The sequence below is a fragment of the Anastrepha obliqua genome, chromosome 4 (genome assembly GCF_027943255.1).
Source record: "Anastrepha obliqua isolate idAnaObli1 chromosome 4, idAnaObli1_1.0, whole genome shotgun sequence".
In the NCBI taxonomy this organism is placed as follows: domain Eukaryota; kingdom Metazoa; phylum Arthropoda; class Insecta; order Diptera; family Tephritidae; genus Anastrepha; species Anastrepha obliqua.
This window is the reverse complement of record NC_072895.1, coordinates 9,564,599-9,583,244: the sequence shown is the minus strand read 5'-3', so window position 1 is coordinate 9,583,244 and position 18,646 is coordinate 9,564,599. Positions and strand designations below refer to the sequence as shown.

The following is an 18,646-nucleotide window of genomic DNA, read 5'->3' as shown; positions in this document are numbered from 1 at the left end:
ATACACCTTGATCAAACAGTTCCCGGAATATATGCAGATAATTTAAAATACAATTTTATTGCGCAACAGCTTCACATTATCGCCTTCAAAGTACTCCCCCCATCAACTTCAATGCACTTATGACAGCGTTTGATCCAGCTCTTGAAACATTTCTGGCACTCTGTTTTCGGTATCGGCCATCAGAACCGTCTTTGATTTTTCCGTTACTTCCTTGCGGCTGCTAAAGAGCATTCCCCATAGTGGTTTTGTAACTCGATAAAATTTTTTTTGAAAAAAATCGCAGAGAGCCATATCAGGTTAATTTAATGACTGTTGGATGATATTCGTTTCGTACTTGATCACAAATTCACAGAGAATGATGGCAGTGTGCGATGGTGCGTTCTCATGGAGCAAAATCCATGAGTTGTTTCCTCACAAATCTTTTCTTTTTTGACGAATTGCTTCACATAAACGCCTCATAACGCCCAAATATTGGTCCTTATTAACTGTCTGACCTTCTGACCAAAATTCGTAGTGTTTAATACCGTTGTAATCCATAAAAACTATGCGCATCACTTTCTTTTTGGACTGAAAACGACTTGTTTTTCGGTTTTGGTTCATTCGGAACTCTACACTCACTCGCCTGATGCCTGGATTGCATGTCGTACTCATAAGCCTACGTCTCATCTCTAGTAATGATATGGCTGATAAGTGTTTCCACGCATTCAGTCTTGGAAATCAAGTCATTGGCGGCATCAATGCTGTCCCTTATTTGCATAAAATTCAATTGCTTTGAGACCAACTTTGCAGCAACACGGCCTAAACTCAAATCATGAAATACAATGTCCACCCGTAAGCGGCTGTTTTTTTTTTTTCAGAGTATCATTACCGCAACTGTTTCCCAACATTTCTAAGGTTTTCGCACCATTGAATCCATGTTTAACGCAAAATTTAATACAAACTCGTTGTTGCACATGTGATGTTTTATTTTTGCGAACAAATTTTGTTGAATTAAGCTCGTCTTGGAATACCCATTCTCTTGAGCGCTGCTTCGTATCCGCCGTTTTTAGACGGCCTTCGCGAAATTCATCCTGCAAAGATCGACGGCCACGTTGGAACTCGTTGTACCAGCGTCTCACACTGGCTAAGTGTGGTGCTTCAACGCGAAAAGTGGAAATAAGTTCATCAATGCACTCCTGTCTCGATAATTCACATCGAAATTCGGAATAAATCAGCGCACGAAGATGTGCACGACTTGAGTCCATCTTTTTGGCGAGATGAGTGGTTCAGCTCACTGAAGTGAAAATATTGTATGCAACTTTATGTTAAAAAAAAAATATATTTTCGATAAAAATAGTGAACTACAGCTCATCACACGTAGTGTAGCAAAGGCACTAAATATACAAGGCAACCCTCGTATGAGAAAAAATCAACGCAATCACTTCACATGTTACTTCATTACCGTCTGAACAACGGCTGAGTAGAAAAGGGAAAGGATGCATATGAAATGACGGGGGACGATGACAACATCCGATCAAGCGACGTTTAGAGTGTTTGAGGGCAAGATTTTTGGACCTTTGCACGTTGGCGACGGCGAATATCGCAGGCGATGGAACGATGAGCTGTATGAGCTTTACGACAAAGCGCAGCCAATATAGATCCAGCTGGCTGGGTCATGTCGTCCGAATGGACACAAACGCTCCGGCTCTGAAAGTATTCGATATCTGCTGGTTTTAGCAAAGGAAGAGGAAGGTCTCCTCTGCATTGGAAAGATCAGGTTTCACTTGATGTATCCAACTGGCGCACTTTGTTAAATTCGGACAAAATCGTGGAAGCAGTTATCGCGCCAATTAAAAAGAAAAATAATTTATTTTTCAAAAACCGGGCTGGAGCAACGAACGCTCAAATACTGATAACTTCTTCGTAAATTTTGCTCCGTTGGTTTTGAAATTGTAAAAGTAAAAAAGGCAAAAATAAGTACGTGTTTTATTCTTTTTTGGAAAAAAAAAATTTTAGTATTTCGTAATTCAATAATAAAAAAAATTTGGTAATCTAATAATAAAAAAATTATCATCTGACCCTTTCTACAATTGGTTTCATTTTATGCGAAAAATGGCAAGGGCGATCATAGCAAATAGTAAACACATTTCTCCAAAGGTTAGTTCCTCTTTAAAATTATCATTGCTTAAATAAATTAGAAGTGGTTTGCAATTTTCAAAAAAAATGTTCACGAACTTACCTGCCAAGTTATAGGTTTATAATCACTTGCGAATATTCAAGTTAACACTTACTCATTTTTTATTGTTGTCCTGAAAGGCACAGGACACAATAAAGACCGAAATCCTGTTATTGACTTCTCTAGCTCAGACTAAGTTGAAGGAAACTAAGCTAATTGGTTGTAAGAGCTAGTTTTCAATTCGTTACATATAGCAACAACTCGCTTTTAAGGGTTAAATTACCTTACCACATCTCAGAAAATGTTAACATTTCATGCATTTAACATACCTTCAGGCGCAGCCAGAGCTGTAGCTATCAACATTCCCAGATATAAAATTGCGAATCCATTTTGGAAGACCTCAACTGTTGTAAAAGAAAATTTTTACTATGTAGCAAAACGAAAGTCGATTGAAGAACGATGGTAAATGATGATAAAAAGACAGTAATAAATGCCTACAAGTGTAAGTAAGCTAGATTAGCCAGAGGCGGACAGTCTGTAGAGAGAAAATTTTTCATTGTATTGTAACAAAACTATACACCTAAAGCAAAGGTTCCTCTCGCTTCCAAACAAATTTGGGCACACTCTACGAAACGAAGGAAAGTCTTGACTTAAACTTATTGTGGCTGCATTCGTTAGACTGAAAGTTACTTAGAATGAATATTGAGTCAATAAGCAAGAAAATATCTATTGGCGTAATTTCTTATATTTTTCCATATGGCTTTAAAATACTTCAAACGCTGCTCAGTACAAACTCTTAAGTACCTTGCACTTGACATACGATACTCAATGCTTGTAAAGGCAACTACCACTCAAATTTATTGAATTTATCAGTAACTCATTGAATAATCCATTCAGCTCGCAAGACAGCTGATAAGGGTTGGACGGTATTTCAAAGCATATAAAAGCTTTTGTAGCAAATAACAGGAAAAATAGAAAAGGAAGTATTTTTTAAGTATGTACGTAGTATGTTTGTACACATTTGGTTCTATATGAAAAAATTATAAAACTTTTCTGCATCATAAAATGTAAAAAAAAACATTGCATATACAAAGCTGTTAAATAAGTTTTGCGATTCGATAGGAAAAACACAATTTTATGGTTTAATTTATTATTCTTCCTGAACATCAATACACTTGTTCCAACGAGATTCGAATTTATGAATTCCATCCCTGAAATGAGAATGTGGAAGGGCTGCAAAATACCCTTCCACAGCTGTATCATCATTTGATGAAAAACGCTTTCCACGCATGATTTTTTTTAGGTCTGGAAACAGATGGTAGATGGGTGGAAGTCGCTAAGGGCAAAATCTTGTGAGTACGGTGGATGCTCCAACAATTCCAACTTTAATTCATGGATTTTAGCCATTGCCAAAATGCCACGGTGAATTGTCCTGATGAAATAAACTGCGCCTTTTTCACGAATTTTTTCCTTCAGCTGGACTAAAAGATTAAAATAATATTCAGAATTTATTGTTTTACCGGTTCGCACATAATCCACAAACAAAACTCCTTTCGAAACCCAAAAAACTGATGCTAACACCTTCTCGGCCGATTTCTGGTCACGAACTTGTTTCGAAGCCGAAGAGGCAGATTCGCACCAATCTTAGGCTTCTTGTTTTGTTTTAGGATGTCTCATCCATAGTGATGAACCGCAATATTCAGTTACCATAGCCGAAATAAGCAGCAGATTTGGTGGGAATCCTCTAGCACATTTACTCGTACATACGCACTTGGGCTCAAATAATTAATTGACTTTGTCTTTTAACTGTATTTTTTATGAAACAAAAAATTTTTCGTAAATTTTTTATAAAAATATGGTTCATTGCATAAGAAAAACCATGCAAATCATAAAATTTAAAAAATATATTGACTAAAATTTTTTCCTTTTTAATCTAAGTTTGAAATCGCTCAAAAATCGCGTTGATTTACATGGAAGAAAATGCTAAACTTCGCATGAAAAAAAATGTGAAAAATCAACGCGGTTTTAGATTAAAAGTTAAAAATTTTGATGTACATTTTTTTTAATTTGCTCAATTTTTTCAAATATAAAACATTTATATGGAGGAAAAAATTTAGCATAAAACATATACCCACAGCTTTTCAAATAATGAACATGAACGTATTTTTGATCCATTCACATTTGTTGCTATTTTGTTTTGTGTGTAGTCTTAATTATCGTGGATTGTATACACTAATAATTTTTGCACATTACAATACTACTGATGGCGAATTTATGCTCCTCAAGTTAATTTAAAATCATAACTAGTTAGCGTTCTTCCTCTTTTTCACATAAAAACTGGTGAATTTACAAAGTGATCTTCTACTCTTTTTCGGATACTTTGGAAACATATTTACTTTCACTCCGTTTTAACTACAGTTTATACTTATAGTTAAATATTATATTAAAATTCTATAGTTCCTATGTAATTGTTAGTGTATTAGGCTCATGAATTGTATAACAGCACGGAGTTACCCCGACTCTGCTAGCGTAACAGAAAATGTTACGCTGACAGTGGTAACCGTGTTAGCAGAGCATAGCAATGTTAGCAGAGTATAAGAATGTTAGCAGAGAATAGGAAACATAAACAGTTTCAGCAGAACAAGTGTAAATCGGTGTTGATAAAATATAAACCGACAAAAATTAACTTTCTTTTTTCCAGCAAAAAATTCGCATGCACACGAAATTATAAATTTTATATAGTAATTTGAAACTTTAAAATCCTTTCCAAAATTATGTTTATAAAGAAATCTGAAACTGAGGAAGCAGTATTACACATATATAAAATCTATAGTTTCTCGTGCATTTAAATGCCTAAATATGCTTAATAAGCAGGAGTATCTACCGCCATCAGCTTCAGTAATCCGGTCGCAATTGGCGTCAGGTTGCAGGATAACCAAACTCCAGTACTGAGCATTTGTGATTAAGAGTGCAGCGAATCTCTGAGCGAAGACCTGGCTTGACGTGGTATTAACAACTAAGCCGAAGGACTATTTATAGCCTAGGTTAGTTAAGTTGCTTGTCTAAGGCAAGACACTCCGTGGCCCTGAGGCTCATTGTGATACCTGCATTTGACTTCTTTTCTTGCTTAAGCCACTTAGATTATTTTAAGAAGATAATCAGTCCCACCAGTGAAACATTTTGCAAATTTCCCAGATCTTCAAAGAAATAATCGCCAAGATATTTGTTTGGCACGGTTTCTTTGAAGTGCAGGATATTCACAGAGCAGGTCTTATACCGACTCAATTTCTTCTTCATCTCCACAGCTCCTGCAGAAGTCATTATGAGGTACACCCTTTCTACTGGCTAGGATGCCAATAGCTCAGTGATCCGTTATAACACCTGTGAGGATGCTGATAGTTAATCTGTTGAATCCAAGCAGACATTTTGTCCTTTTAACATTCAGTTTTGGCCAGAGTGCTTTGAAGAACCTGCAGTTAGTAGTCAGAGACCATCTTCTATTGGTTGCCGCGATTACGCTCAGTCAATCACAGTGCATAGTTTGTTTAGAGAAATGCTCAAGTCACTCGCAGTGCACAGTTCGTTTAGAGGAATGCTTATGTCCTCTACCACTCGCTGAAAGTCAACCTCAAAGTCCTTCCTTGCGCACTCATACGCTCTTTCAATTCCTTCCACTGTAGAGTGACTGCGAACACAGGAAATTGTGGTGTTGTGCTCTTGGATAGGCGAGAGGGAACGCCTGGGATTCTTTAACATATCTTGAATTGATGTGCGTTGAGGGCTTTGTCTATGACGTAGATCTCAGCTTGGAAGACGAGACGCCAGTCTCGGAGTCTATAGGAGCAATTTAAGGATAATCGTCCCAGGTACACTCCCGATTCAGTTCCATTGTCCATCTTTGAGCCGTCAGTATAAATATGGAGATGACTATCATCCAATAGGACTCTACGCTGCGTGTCCTTCCCGTCAGGATTTTATAGTCTTTGGGAACCAGATAGCCTGTTTTCGATGCATCTTGCAAGTGCTCCACAGATAGTAGAAGTGATAAATGTCCGTGCGAGTTTTCTTTTAGCATTCCTGCTGTCTTTCTCCTGGCAGCAAATTTGGCCACTATCTCTTTAAATATATAAAAAAAGTAGATCAATCTGTGGAATATACAGGTTCACTTCCAGTGTCACCTGAGGCATCAATCCGAGCACACCTGTTATTCCTATACAAGTTAATCATTGAACTTTTTAGAGATTCTCTGGGTAGAATTGTGTTTTCACCGCCTGCCACAACACGAAAGCTCCATAAGCCCAAATGAGTCTGATGGTCGTATTGTACGCCCAGTCGTTTGGATACGGTTTTAGGCCCCATTTTTTACCAATGTCCTCGTACAGATAAAAAGGGCATAACAAACTTTCTTCATTCTTTCCAAGAAATCTTTGGATCCATAAATATTGCAAAGATACTTGGCTTCGTTCGATAGAGTTACTCCACCTATGGGCGATAACTGAAAACTTTGTATCTTATACATTCTAGTGAACAGAACAGTTCGGTCTTGGCTGGGTTAACCATTAAAGAGAAGCCGCAAAGGTCACGGGTATGCTACCATAAGTAGATTAATGGCAAACATCGCTGGGCCAACACAGAGCAAATGAAAGTTATTTGTGGCGGCCACAAGCTCAATTCTCCTGTACATCGAAAACGTACTACGAAAAAAAAGATTGACCTCGATACAGTGCAACAAAGCGAAGGCGCACAGATAGAGACACAAGAAGACGAGCCTATAGCATGAAAGCTGGCTACAAATATGGTGGATCCAGACGTGGGTGAATAGAATTGGTCTTTATAGATGCCATTCTGGGCCCTCCCGAAGTAATATAGAATGCAGTTCCGGGAAGGGTGTCTCCCCAGAAGAAGAGGAGGAATCGTTTTAGTGGCCACACCACACGACGCAGTAGACGGCGGTCGCTGTGAGTGTGTAGGCATTTTGAACCCTACCTCAGTCACCAAAAAAAAAAAAAATAAAAAACCATTTAAAGACGCCCACTTAGAGAATTCCTTTAAAGCTGATTGCATGCGCCCGCTGATGGTCGAGAGAAACTTGCCTGCCATCAGGATGACTACATCGTCCGCATAAGCCACCATTTTGACGCTTTTCTCGCTCATAGTATAGCTTAAAATCGTACAGCAGAAATTATTGGGATGAAAATGTTCAGAGCGTTCAACTCTCTGCAACATATAAACAGACTCAGCTTCCACAACTTTCCCAACATTATCAACTTCCCTGATTGGGAAGCAAAAGCAATATTTCATTAGGCATTTTTGTTTAGCTGTAAAGTCATTCGCCTTGTGTTTTCGATTGAACTACCAAAAGTGATCTGTGCAATGGATTATTATTAATAGAAAAAGGAAATGTTAAAAATAAAATCACAAACTTAACATTATTTCACTTTTATTAGTCCCAAATCCACCCTAATAATTAATATGCACAAAAGTTTCCATTGAAAAAATTTTGAATCCCAAATTTGGCTTGACCTAAACTCCAAACAGTTTTTATGAATTTTTCTCTTCGAACTTTTAACTGGTTTATAATTATGTTTTCCTCTTTCTCCCTTCTTTTTCCATCACAGTGCCAATTTGTATGCCCAACGACCATGCGGACTTTACCGGTCGCATGGCGACTGTCACCGGCTGGGGGCGTCTGAAGTATGGCGGCGGTGTGCCATCAGTGTTGCAGGAAGTGCAGGTGAGTTAAACATAAAAAACTAAATCTAATTAAAGCATTTAACTATGTTCAGTAATTTTTTTTCAACGAACTTAATGACAGCATACAGATTTTAAATTTTGAATTTTTAAAATTTTGGAAGTTGCTATTTAAAAAGAAATTTATTTAAATTTTTATTCAAATTTTATTTGTTTATTTAAATTTGTATTTTTATTTCTTTTTCCTTTTTCTTTGCGTGCATTACCTGAAATTTCAGGTGCCAATTATTGAGAACAGCGTGTGCCAGGAGATGTTCCACACAGCGGGTCATAACAAAAAAATTCTGGGTTCTTTCCTGTGTGCCGGCTATGCCAATGGCCAAAAGGACTCCTGTGAGGTAAGTGACAGTGACATCATATCAAATGTGTGTACTTGTTTTGATGTTTACTCATGCGCAAGCATATGCACCTCGCTAACATGCACGCACACATAAGCACGAGCACACATACATATATACATAGAACCATATTTGCCTTTAAGTTAGCAATATTCCAAGTTTTTATAACAACAGCCCTGGGATTTGTACGTATACGCGAGTATTTACATTTATCAAACATTATGTGCACACATACATATGCAAAATTATTATGCGAAGTAAAGAAAAAAATTGAACTCACTTAGCTGAACTTTTGCGACCTTTTGGCATAATGATGCGCATCACAAAGGCATAAAAAAATAAAAGTTTGTTTTTTTTTGGTGGTTTAATGAAAGGAGGGAAGTAACTTAATGGAAGCCCTTTTCAACTCACAATGCCTTCAATTTTTTACCCTGGCGTATTTGTGGCAATATTTCTAATAGCACCTCGTATTTGGGGTGCGTTTTTTCTCACTGCCATGCTGCCTAAGGCACCATTTAGAGTACAATTTTATGCAACCAATTTTATTTTGAATAACTTTTTACTAAATTGGAAAAAAATTATTTTGTGTGATGATGATTTTGCAGTTTATGCGCTTCTCTTTGCCCCCTTCGCTTCTCTGTTTGTATAACGCAGTTGTCTAGTTACTTCACAAGTGTGAAAAATGATTGAAATACGCGGAGAGTTGCAAAAATTATAAGTCCTGCGATAGGGTAATTAATTTTGCGCCACCTTGTATGTAAGAAAGGAAGTTGCCAGGTTAGATAGACACTTGACAATATTAACCTTTAATGCCCGTTGCAAGCAAAAACTGTGCAGTGCATCTACCATTTGTTAGTGGTTAGAGGGTGTCTATTAGGGCGGGTCGATTTAAAAACCGCTCATTGCTCTGTGAAAATCGTATTCTAGGGATCAAAATAAGAAACTTTGCCGAAGGAACCATACCTCTAAAACGAATTCTGATGTCCCCCAATTTGGGTCGAACTTTTTAGTTTATTTTCTCATGTAAAGGCCAAAAATGGTGATATTTTGAAATGATTGTATGGGGAACCCCCCAGGGGAGTTCTAGGCGGTGTGCCACTGGCATGGGTGGATCGGCCGTCCAAAGTTAGTGGGGGTCGGTTATACATTTGGACTCGTTTGGAGCACTCTAAATGGGTCAAAGTGGGATTTTTCGTTCGACCCAAATTGGGGGACATCAGAATTCGTTTTAGAGGTATGGTTCCTTCGGCAAAGTTTCTTATTTTGATCCCTAGAATACGATTTTCACAGAGCAATGAGCGGTTTTTAAATCGACCCGCCCTAATAGACACCCTCTAACCACTAACAAATGGTAGATGCACTGCACAGTTTTTGCTTGCAACGGGCATTAAAGGTTAATATTGTCAAGTCAAAAGTAATCGTTTTTTTTTTTCAAACAACTGAAGCTGGAAATATCGGAATGACCCAATAGGAATAGTTCATGACTACAAATACTTAGGATTTACACCTAATTATTTAGAAAATTAAACTAATCCTTCCTAAATTTACTTAATCTAGCCTAGCCTAACTTTTCTAACTTAACTTAACCTAACTAAACTAATCTTAGTTAGGAAACTAGTCCGTCCTAATTTTGTTTTACCTCATCCAACTAACTCATTGAGTTTTAATCTAACTCACCATTACTTAACTGAACTAATCCTTATCTAGCATAACATAATCTAACCTTACTTATTATAATCTGACCATGCGACTACAACATACTCTCACCTAACCCCACTTTTTCCAACTTCACATCACCTAACCTAAACTAAACAGTCGCTCGTATACCTTAACTATAACCTTATACTAGCACTTGCGTGGATTGAGGGGAATGAGCTTCCCGACACTTACGCCAAAGAAGCAGCAACTGCTGATGGAGAGAGACAGAGATTGCAGACCTTTCACTAAGCCACGCAAAGCGCCAAATAGGCATAGAAGTAGCAGCAGCTTGGCAATTAATATAAAGTACAAGCAAGAAACCACTGACTCGTCAACAAAAGTTTTCTTCCGATCTCCAGAAAAAGCTTGGCGTTGTCGTCTTCTCGTGAAGGAGTTGGTTTGGCCATGTCGCTTAGGTCTTTCAAGTCGAGTACCCTTATCCACGCAGTATAGCTGGGCAAATAAGAGCTCCTTGTTGCCCGCGGCATTCTTTTCGAGCATTTCACAGTGCACCATGCCCTCCCTGTCCCACCAAACACATGTCATGATCTTCTTTGGATGAAGATGCGGCTTGGCTCTCGCCTTTGGAGCCGCCCGCTACTTTCTTTGGTTCGTATAGATGTATAGGCACCATTTCTCATCTCCCATGACGATTTGGTACAAAAAGCGCTGTTTATGACCGCATGTTGCTCGATGGCGAACGAGAAGCTGAGAAGCAATTTGAAGGTGACCTTCTCTGATTTTTTCGTTCAGCTCGAGAGGCACTCAGGTTCCCAATTTTTCGGTAAATCCCATTGAATGAAGTCGTTTGCGAGTCGTTTTATGATCGCAGTTCATTTTTTCCGCCAACTTATGAGTGGTTGGGCACCTGGTTTGGTTCTCCTTCATCGAATTCAGAAGGTCTTCCGGTGCGGGACGTGTCATCGACATCAAAGTCGCCACTTTTGAACTCCGCAAACTATTTCCGTGTTGTAGACTCACCTATGACACCTTGTCCATACACGTCGCAAGTGTCCCGGGCTGCTTCGGCAGCTCTTTGCAAAGAAGAGCAGGTGTCGAAAATGTTGATTTTTGCCTCCTGGGTATTCCATTTCTCAGCCTCAAAAATAATAAAAAAAATAAAATTGGCATAGTTTTGTTGAGCAAAAAGAGTTCTATCGAATGAATACCTACCCTTTGCCAAGCAGCAAAAAAACCGTTGTAAAATGAAAGAAAATACAGAAACGCTATGATCTTATTCCCCATCCCAATAACTTAACGTAACTTAAAAAGATAGCTTCAAGATATATTTCGCTCCGCTGTTTGCTGCATAATAGTCCCACTCAAAGGCTACGACGCCAGTGGTAACTCAGGTTAGTGTCGTTCGAAGCTCTCCCATAAACGCAACCAAATAAAAATGAGTGAGAATTACGCGAATCATTTTGAGGCGGTATTTTTATGTACGCAGTCGAAAGGCCGAAGTTATCTTACGCCGCGACTGCAAAATTGATTAAAAAATCAAAAAAGTTTTATGTGATGTGGAATCAGCATGTACAAAAACTTTGGTGACTTTTCCGAGCATGGCTTGAAGCGAGTGACGATAAAAAAGCAGGATAAAGTGATTGGGAAACTCTCTTTGTGACTACGCCAAGCACAACCAGGGAATAGATGTGAGTATCAACACCATCGAACGTCGACTGAAAGAGTCGAACATATCCTACCGTCCCACATCATCAAAACCACTGCTCTCAGAAAACAACTGCTTGAGAAACAACAAAACAAGAAAATGGCATCACAGAATTGGACTGGCCTTCCCAGTCCACAAACGCCAACCCCATTGAAAATGTGTGGGGAACTATGGAAACGGAAGGCCAGTCCATGATTTAAAGCAACTCGTGCATCAAGTTCGCAAAATCTAGTCCTCTTTGTCGACGAGCTCGCATAAAAGCTGGTTCAAAACATACCAAAAGATACCAGGCCTTAAAAAAATTTTAAATGTATATCTTTCATGCTTCATGAATAATCGGGGTTCCTTTTCTTTGACATAGACTGTAACTTAAGCTATTTTAATATAACGTAAACGAGTATATCCTAAGCTAGCCTGAATTAAAAAAGGTTTAACTTAATCCAACTTAACCTAACTCTGACTGGCTTAATCTAGCTTAACCGAAGTTAGCCTAACCTAACTTAATACAGGGTTTGATTGAAAAGTAATGAGCCTTCCCACGCGGAGCGTCTGCCAAGCGATCATCCGAATCGGCTGGTAGGGGAAAATGATCGTTGGACCTTCCTCTTCCACTAGAAAACGGTCCCAGTTCGCTGTCACAGCGGTGCAGTCAACATCGCTCCGCGCGTGAAAGCTGTTTTAAAAGTGTATTAGGTTTTTGCAGTGGCGAAAATGCTGCTGATCATCTTTTTCGACTCTCGAGGCATCGTCCATAAGGAGTTTGTACCTCCAGGAAGCACTGTAAACGCGGCGTTTTACAAAGAAGTGCTCGTTCGGCTGAAAAACCGCGTCGCTCGGGCTCGGCCCGACCTCGTCAACAATTGGACCCTTCATCACGACAATGCGCCGGCGCACACCGCATTCCTCTGCACCTCTGCATTGCCTAAGATTGGGGGTTCCGGTGCGTCCCCTCCGAACTTCTTCTTGTTCCCGCGCCTGAAAAGAAAGCAGAAGGGGAGGCGTTTCGACTCCATCGAGGCGATCCAGTGGAAGGACCGCTACCAGCGGTGTATTGACGCTCAAGGGTCCTATTTTGAAGAACATTAGTTGTATAAGCCAAAAAGGTTTAATAAAACTGCCTAAAAAAAATAAGGCTCATTACTTTTCAATCAAACCCTGTATAATAAAACCTAATAAAGTCCAATCTAACATTCATTAAAGTTGAGTAACCTAACCAATTATTTTAAGCGATTTTCTTTTCATTTACCTCTTAAGGAAGACATTTCTTATTAATAGAAAATACCATATTCCGCTTGCTACATTCTTAAAGTGCGAAATTATTGAATATATCCTCAACGCTACGCATTAATCAGCAAACATTTTAATGGCATCATATTTCTTTGTTTTCTCCTTTTCCCTCTCTCTAGGGTGACAGCGGTGGTCCACTGGTGCTGCAACGTCCCGACGGTCGTTACGAGTTGGCCGGCACTGTGTCGCACGGCATCAAATGTGCGGCGCCTTACCTGCCTGGCGTATATATGCGCACGACATTCTACAAGCCTTGGCTGCGAAGCATAACGGGAGTCAAATAGAATTGAATGCGTCGAAGAGCAATAGTCGAACAACAATAACAACAAGAGTACATAGCGCAACGCAATAGCAATACCAACAATGTCATTATAAATATTATATTAAATACATACATATAAATATTTAGTTAGATACACACACACACATATACAAGTATACGCGTTGGTACACATAATAACAACAGCAGTAAACATACAGTTAGCGAAAATAATTTGAAAATTGTAAAAACGAAAATAGTGAAAATGTAAAAAGTAACAGAAAATTTGTGGGGAATGTGAAAATTAGAAACTTCAACAAAATGAGCGCTAAAGTAAGTTGCTTGTGTCGCAAACACACAGACATATACATACACTCATAAAAGAGAAAACAAAAAATGGCGGAGTCACCTGCAAAGCTTATATCCCGCTGCTTGGTAGCGAAAGTAAAAGAGCAACTTTGGGCCGTCAACGCCACAGGTAGCATTCAAATTTGTGTGTATGAGTGTGTAGGCATATGATTTAGTTCTTCAGTGAGCAAAGAGGCCATACATTCTTGAGTTACGTTAAGAAATTTTGACTCGACGGACATATTTTTTGCCAAGAAGTGCTTTCTGCTTTCGCTGCTGATAGTAGGCTGTCAGTTAGCTTAAAATCCAAGCTCAGCGCCTAAGCGTACGCAAAGATTTTGTGCTTTATATAATCGTCGTCGAATTCCAAGGTCGGCTACACATAGCTTCTACCGACTTTGTCACTCAAAGAATACTCTTTGATATTTAAATCAATAAAAATAGATTTTCTTGTTGAGGCTGAGCATAATTTTGAGGCGCATGCACTCTGTCTGCTATAAAATCGCAAACAAACTTAAAAGAAATGGAATTGTCTATAACTTCACCAACCACCACCAACAATTTGTAGGTTAACAAGCGTATACGTTTTGATATTGTGCACCTGGGGCATGGGAGGGGCAACCAAATTTGCAGTAATTCATATAGAAACAAAACAAAAAACGAATTGTGCCTAAGTAGTCTGAATGTTTAAATGCAAATTTATATTTTGTCTTAGTTTTAAAGTAATTTTATGAAACAACAGAGAAAACACACACAAATACATGCATATTATTTTGTTAGTTAATTTTAAAAGCACCAAACGAAGCGAATAGTTCGTAATAGCAATCAGACGTTGAATTGTTTATTATTTATTTTATAACAATATTTATTGTATACTTTTAAGCAATCAAAAATATTTATTGAACTATTTATTTATTTATTTATTTATTGCCTTACTATTTATTTTAGCATTTCAAGCATTTATCATTGAAACTATTTGTATAAAAACAAAGCAAAAAAATAATAATTTTTCTGAAAAAAATTAAATTAAATTAAATTTCTAAAAACAATAATTATTCTTAAAAAACACTTTCCTAACGAATTTTAACCCAATTGGTTTTTGTACTGATTACTTATTTTTTATTTTTTCCTAAGTTCATATTGCTCTATCTCTCTTAACTGGCTTTTAATTCAACTAAAAACGCTGTTCAGCCTGTTGCTCAACTTAGCATAATTTTAGGAAAATCAAAATGTTGAATTGTTTTGTCTTTGCTTCAACAGCTGTGTTTTTAGTTCAATTGAAAAAAATAAAAAATGAAAAATAACTTGGGTTAATACATCGAAGAATTTTAGCTTAATCTTAAACTAACTTAAATAAAATTAAAATTAAGTAATTAAAAAGAAATATTTTTATTTATAAATGTTAAATTAATATTAATATAAAATGAAAATATACACGCATACATAAATTGTAAATGTAGCATAAATTACAAAAAAAACACAATTTTTCAAAAGTGTTTTGCAAGCTCGGTGTTTATCACTTAAGCGCAAACCCGAAACGATTGGAAATATTTTAGCATAAAATGAAAACGAAGAATAAAACTGAATAGAAAAAATTTATTTGAAAGTACTTTTATTTTATTTTTTTTTTCCTTATTCACACCTCTCGGGAGCATAGGACCTCGACAAGACTCTGCCATAGTACACGGTGCTGTGCTGTTGTTTCGGCACCGTCCCATGCGATGTCGCCATCTGCTAGTTCGCGGAGCATCGATCTTCTCCAAGTGTTTTTTGATCGACCGCGACCTCTGCTCCCTTGCGCATTCCAGTCCAGTGCCATTCTTGTGATGCTGTCTGGTGGTTTTCTTAAGGGGTTACATGGGTTTCCTCGGGTAAAAAAAGGCCTATTTTCAATATTTTTTTTCTATGTAAAAAATTATTTATTTAATTCCAACTTTTTTCTGTCTTATAGATACATATTTAAAGAATAATTTTTGAAATTTCCAAAAAAAAAAATTAAAACTCCTCCATTGTGACGTCATTGCCGGTGACCCCGCGAAAAAAGGTGCATCCGCGTTGCCAGCATAACTCCTGACAGGATCATCGAAAATGAACAAACAAAAATAAGTGTTTTAGTTAAGACCATAAACTCGTGCTTGAAAGAAGGAAAGAAAAAAAGTAAAAATTGGAATTTTGGCAGACATTTTTCCAAAAAAATAAAAATTTCGGTCAAATTTGCTTACCATTTTGTTTTTTTTTGTAAATAGTTGTAATTGAAAAAAATAAAATTCTTCATCCAAGCATGAGTAAATTGTATCTCGAACACCTGTGTAAAATTTCATCAAGATCGTTTGAGTAGTTTTCGAGAACATTTGACAACTAACTTTGAAAACACGGTTCCGAGAAAAACGCGTTTAAAGTTTTGAGTAACAATAAAAGTGGCTTGGAGCGCACACCTTCCAAAGGCTGTATCTCCGAAACTATTATTCGGATCGACGTGAAAATTTAGAATAATATTCTTGAGATGTTTTAAAAATTAATAAACAAAAAAATCAATTTTTGAACCCACGAAATCCATGTAACCCCTTACTGTGTGACCTATCCATCGCGATGCATCGCCACTTTCTGCGTTTGATTTACCTAGGCATGGGTTCCTCGTTCGTTAATCTTCACAGTGCGTCGTTACTGATGGTGTGGCCCGAATATTCTGCAGATGATGGGGAGGCATTTGTTGCCGAAAGATTGTAGCTACTGTGTGATGGTGTTAGAGACCAGCCATGCTTCGCTTCCGTGCAACAATACTGCCTTTAGGCATGAGCCGAATATTCGTAGTTTAGTGCGCCTGGAGATTTGCGAACTATTCATACTGTATGCATTCACCCGAATGCCGCCCTTACTTTGTTTAGCTTGCAAGTTGACATTTTCATCTGCTCCACCATCTGCCGTAATGATGCAGCCGAGGTAGCAGAAGCTTTCGACGAATTTCACCGGGCATCCGTCAACCAATATCTACCTTGCGTTTTTGTAGTTAACTCTCATAGCCTTGGTCGTGGCGATGTTGACCCTCAGTCCGACAGTGCGTGCCAGCGTGTAAAGTTTGTCCACCTTCTCTTGCATGTCAGAGAGTTTGTGAGAGAAGAGGCAAATGTCATCGGCGAAGTGCAGGTCTGATGAAACTCGATACTATGCCTTTTTTGTGCAGGGTCAGTTGGCTCATGACGTCAGCAACGACTATGGCGAAGAGAAGGGGCGAAAGGGGACAACCTTGCCTTACGCCTGCATTGGTAGTGAATGGATCGCTGATACCGCCTTTGTGAAGCGCTTCCATTTCAGAGTTCTCGTAGAGGGCTTTGATGAGGCGGAAACTCCCTTTCTACTCAGTTCCAGCCAAATTGCATCTCGTTTGATAGTGACGAACGCCTTCTTAAAGTCTACGAACAGCATGTAGAGCGAGAAGCCCCACTCAACTGATTGTTCTACTATAATCCGAAGTGTGTTGGCTTGGGCAACACAGCTTAGGGGAGAGCGAAAACCGGTTTGCTCGCCTCTTAAGGAGCGCTCGATATCTTTGAGCCTACTTTGTGTGATTACGGCTACAATTTTGTAGATGGTGTTAAGTAGGTTATTCCTCGCCAGTTGCCGCAGTCACGCAGGTCATCTTACTTGGGTAGCTTCACTATGATGCCTTTTGTCCAGGACGGAGGCAGCCTTTCATTGCTGTAGATGGCGGTGATGTGGGGATGAAGAATTTTCGCTGATATTTGCGGATCGGCTGTCATTAGGCGAGGAGCGGCAAGGCAGATGAACCTGCTCGAACCGGTACAAAGCTTAATCTCCATCTGGATAAGATGCTGATACCTATGCCTATAGCCTTGTAAACCATGTACTTATAGATAGGGAAACCACCATTACGGTCAAAACAAGTTGGCAAAACCTCTCAACATGCGAACTAATCAAAAAGGCATGGGCGAAATGGAACAGCGGTCGATCAAAAAGCTTGTTAAGATTTAAAAGAAAAGCTCTAAGAAAAATTATAGGGGTATTAACTGTTCATTGTCCGATAGGCAGCCATGCTAGAAGGTTAGGACTCCCGTACTTCGATTTCTGTAGAAGCTGTCTAAATGCAGAAGAAGAGGAAACAGTCAGGCACTTTCAATGTAAGTGTGTAAGCTTAGCGACAAGGAGGCTCCGCACTTCTAATATGGCATTTTTAATTGATGTAACGGACATAACGCATCTAAAACTAACGAAGCTTTGCTAGTTTATTACAGCTACCGGATGGTTTGAAAAGGAACCCATAGCGTAACCCAGTGGTATCACAATGGACCTATGAAAGGTCTAAGTGTGTCATTGTGACAGCCACCCCACCTACCTACCTACCTACGGTAATCACACTCCATCAAATACAACTTGTAAAGAGTGATTTTGACGTTTCCAAAGTGGCAATTTCGACGTGAGTGATAAAGATCGAACAAGCGAAGTGGCACCAAAAAAATTCGAAGATACTCAACTACAACAATTATTGAATGAAGACGCATGTCGAATCCTTGATGATATGTCTAAAGAGTTGGATGTTGACAGATCAACCGTCGGTAAATGTTTGCACGTGATGGGAGTGGCCCAGTTAGCAGGTAACTGGGGTCACATCAATTGAGGGAGAGGGATGTCGAGAGACGTTTGGTGACGAGTGAGATGCTTCTCGGACGGCATAAAATAAAAGGTTTTCTGCACCACATCGTCACTGGCGATGAAAAATGGTTCTATTATGATAACCCTAAGCGTCGAAAATGTTGGAGCCTGCCAGGTGAGTCAGGTCCATCGACAGGGGAAAAAAAAGTTCATGCTTCAAAGGTTATGTTGTGCATCCGGTGGGATCAGAAGGGTGTCATCTATTATAAACTCCTTAAACCATCTGAAACCATAACTGGCGATCGTTACCGGCTGCAGCTAAAGCATACAAATCGAGCACTCAAAGAAAAGCGGCCGGAATGGGATGGTAGACATGACAGCCCACACATTGCTAAATGGGTCCAGAAGTATTTAGAGGGACTGAATTGGGAAATCTTGCCCCACCCGCCGTATTCACCAGGCATTGCACCTTCTGATTATCATCCATTCCGATCAATGCAGTCAGTCCTCATTGGAGAGCGGTTTACTTCTTACGA

The 18,646-nt window shown here is 38.8% G+C and overlaps 1 protein-coding gene across 1 annotated transcript in view; it reads left to right on the top strand.

Annotated features, from left to right (window-relative positions):
- LOC129245240 (serine protease filzig) overlaps positions 1 to 13,179 on the top strand; it is a 97,364-nt gene extending 84,185 nt beyond the window's left edge. Inside the window, exons 5-7 of the mRNA XM_054883284.1 lie at positions 7,774 to 7,889; positions 8,125 to 8,244; positions 13,015 to 13,179. Of these exons, the coding sequence (XP_054739259.1) occupies positions 7,774 to 7,889; positions 8,125 to 8,244; positions 13,015 to 13,179 (401 nt within the window). The remainder of the gene's footprint in view (positions 1 to 7,773; positions 7,890 to 8,124; positions 8,245 to 13,014) is intronic.
- The last annotated feature ends 5,467 nt before the right edge of the window (positions 13,180 to 18,646 follow it).